This window comes from Lupinus angustifolius, chromosome LG06 (assembly GCF_001865875.1).
Source record: "Lupinus angustifolius cultivar Tanjil chromosome LG06, LupAngTanjil_v1.0, whole genome shotgun sequence".
Classification (NCBI taxonomy): Eukaryota; Viridiplantae; Streptophyta; class Magnoliopsida; order Fabales; family Fabaceae; genus Lupinus; species Lupinus angustifolius.
The window spans coordinates 31,408,138-31,411,545 of record NC_032014.1 but is presented as its reverse complement, the minus strand read 5'-3'; the positions used below and the strand labels follow the sequence as shown (position 1 = coordinate 31,411,545).

The 3,408-nt window shown below is 34.2% G+C and overlaps 1 protein-coding gene across 1 annotated transcript; it reads left to right on the top strand.

Annotated features, from left to right (window-relative positions):
- On the top strand, positions 1,318-3,408 carry LOC109351194 (gibberellin 3-beta-dioxygenase 1-like). Its single transcript, XM_019592569.1, has 2 exons — positions 1,318-1,942; positions 2,652-3,408. Exons 1-2 carry the CDS (start codon positions 1,455-1,457, stop codon positions 3,301-3,303), a joined length of 1,140 nt encoding a protein of 379 aa, XP_019448114.1. The 5' UTR covers positions 1,318-1,454; the 3' UTR covers positions 3,304-3,408.

The window sequence follows — 3,408 nt, the reverse complement described above, 5'->3', positions numbered from 1 at the left end:
TCAGCCTCTACAATTCTCTAAACAACAATTGAATTTGAGACATGTCACATGAATATGTTTAGAAGCAATGCTTTTAATAAAAAACCTCAGAATTATGCAGCCAAGCCTCCTACTTTGTCTGAATAAATTTTGTGAAAATGAATAAGAAGCTCAATCAAATCAAATAAGAATATCGACTTGATTCTTAAAGTTTTAGCCCCAAAATTCATCATCCATTATAAATTAGAAAATACAAATTTCAAACCATTGGAAATAAATATTTACACAAATATGAATTAATCAACCCTTATGTGTTTTCAAAAATTATTTTTTATACATAAAATCAAAGCTTAATGCAATAAATATTTAATACTTACAAAATCAATAACTTATTTTCAAAATAAAAAACCCATGAAAAAACTCGTGCAATACATGAACAAATGACTAATATTCTTTGTTGTTGATATATATGGACAATTTTATTTAAAATATCATGGTAATTACACTTCCAACCTTTTAGGAAGGTTGAAGAACAAACACCTATTTATGTGCTCAAAGCTATGAAGGGAGTACAAGAAGACAAAAGAAAGAAAAAACAACACAACAAACAAATTATACATGGCAAAGCCCAACACCTCAAGATCACAAACAATATACCCCTACACTCATGTGTAATGTTGTATACATTTTAGTTACCACTTAACTTTTTTTTTAAATAATAATGAATTTAGTTTTTCTACAGAAAAATTATCATAGATATATATATGTAGATCAAATCACTTATATGCCATAAAAAGCTATACAAACAGTATGCAAGAATCATCAACTTATCCTCAAACAGCAACCAACACCTGAGAATTATTTTCTAAAAAATAAAAGAATATTTAAATAGAAATACCACTATTGTTTGAGATAGTTGAATTACATAAGTATATTATCACACATTCATTCCCTATTATATGTATAGAAAATGCTTACTTTAAAAAATGAATATCCCACCTCAATAATTTTTAGGTTCCAAAACTACTAAATCCTTTGCCTATGGTCGGGGGACACCTTGAAAAAAAAAATGGAAACACTATCTTTGGGACAAAGATCACATATCACGAATGATGTTTCATTCCCTGTCCCGAGCCAATCAGAATATTACATTTTGTTTTTAAAAATTTTCTTTTATTCATATGTCAATATATAATTGATTCATAATAGAAAATGCAACACTGTTAAAAACGGATGATGTTTGTCCCTATCTTTCCCTTTGGTTTGGGGTAAGAGCAACATTTAATTTTCTCAACCTATCCCATCATCTCTATATATACTCACAACACACAATCATGTTTTCTCACCTCATCTATCTTTTATTTTTCTATAAGGTACAATGTTTTCTTTGAAGTACTAGCACCAATAGCTTCTACTTCAAAACTCATCATCATCACAATTATATTATTCAACACTCCCTCACTCATTCACTCACTATGCCTTCAATCTCAGAATCCTATAGAAACCACCCAGTCCATGTTCACCACAAACACCCTGACCTATATTCCCTACAAGAACTCCCTGAGTCCTACACTTGGACAAATCTCAATGATCACACATACCCTTCTTGCAACAATAGTGAGGGTAGTAGTAGTTTAAGTGTCCCAGTTATTGATCTCAATGACTCAAATGCTTCAAAACTAATAGGTCATGCATGCAAAACATTGGGTGTGTTCCAAATTGTGAACCATGGTGTTCCTTTGAGTCTTCTTGATGATATTGAATGGGCTGGTAGGAACCTTTTCTCACTTCCTTCTCATCAAAAACTCAAAGCTTCTCGTTCCCCTGATGGTGTTTCGGGCTATGGCCTTGCAAGAATCTCATCATTCTTCCCTAAACTCATGTGGTCTGAAGGGTTCACCATTGTTGGTTCACCTCTTGACCATTTTTGCCAACTCTGGCCACACGATTACACCAAATACTGGTACCAACATATCTATATCTTCATGCACGTCTTCTCAATATAAAACTATTTCTTTAGTAGAAATCTTCACATATATATAGATATATATACTTTATATAACTCAATATTATATATTACTCTTCGACTTGATGAAGAGTTTCTAACTGTCGAGAAGTTCTATTGTTAATGGGATATGGAAAAATTGAATCAAAATGACATTTTTCTACTTATAAACTCTTTCACTCGTCATATTCGATATGAGATTTCATACTTGAAAAAACTCAATCATTACAAACTCCTATCAACATATATGCTAAGTGGAACTCAGCTATCGAAGTTTAGGCTTTTGTTGGTATATTATAAAGTATATAGTATTACTAGACAATAAAAAGTATAATGTATAAACTAAACAAGCTAGCTACTTTGTTTGTCTTCTCATTTCTTTTTCTTTTCCAAACTTATATTTTTTTGTGAGTTTTTTGGTATTTTGTGATGGTGGTACTAATGGCCAATTTATATCTTATTTGTCTTATCCTAATACAAATAGCAAAGATTATAATGAGTATGGTCCCACCCTAGAGATTTAGGAAGGGATGAGAATCTATTACTTGTACCGAATCAACTTGCTTGTGTTTGTTATTGTGTTTGAGAACTCTTTGGCTATTGGTCAACAATTCCGTGATTTTTCCTAATACTCCTTCATCTAATTTGGCTTGTTTTGTCTTTTCAGTGACATTGTCATGCAATATAATGAAACCATGAAAAAGCTAGCGGGAAAGTTAATGTTGCTCATGTTGGATTCTTTGGGTATTACTGAGGAAGATCTCAATTGGGCTGGGTCAAAGGGCCAATTCAATGAGGCTTGTGCTGCCTTGCAATTGAACTCATACCCGAGTTGTCCGGATCCGGATCGGGCCATGGGCCTCGCCCCACATACTGACTCCACACTTTTCACTATACTCTACCAAAACAATATTAGTGGATTACAGGTTAAACAAGATGGTGTCGGTGGCGGGTGGGTGACAGTGCCGCCACTACCTACCGGCCTTGTGATCAATGTTGGTGATCTTTTCCATATTTTGTCAAATGGGTTGTACTCAAGTGTGCTCCATCGGGTTATAGTGAACCGGACTAGGCAGCGGTTTTCGGTTGCCTATCTTTATGGGCCTCCGGCGAATGTGGAGATATGTCCACATGAAAAGCTAGTAGGCCCAACTAGGCCCGCCCTTTATAGGGCAGTTACTTGGAGTGAGTACCTTGGAACAAAAGCAAAACACTTCAACAAGGCACTCTCCTATGTCCAACTTTGTGCACCTAGTAGTACTAATGGTGGTTTGTTTGATGTAAACGAGTCACACAAAAGTAGTGTGCAAGTTGGCTAAAATAGCTTTGAACTTTTCCTAAACTTACTTCTTGCATGGTCTATTTTGTACCAAGCAACAAAAGGCAACACAACAGAAATGAAAGTACTTATTTTTACTTATCTA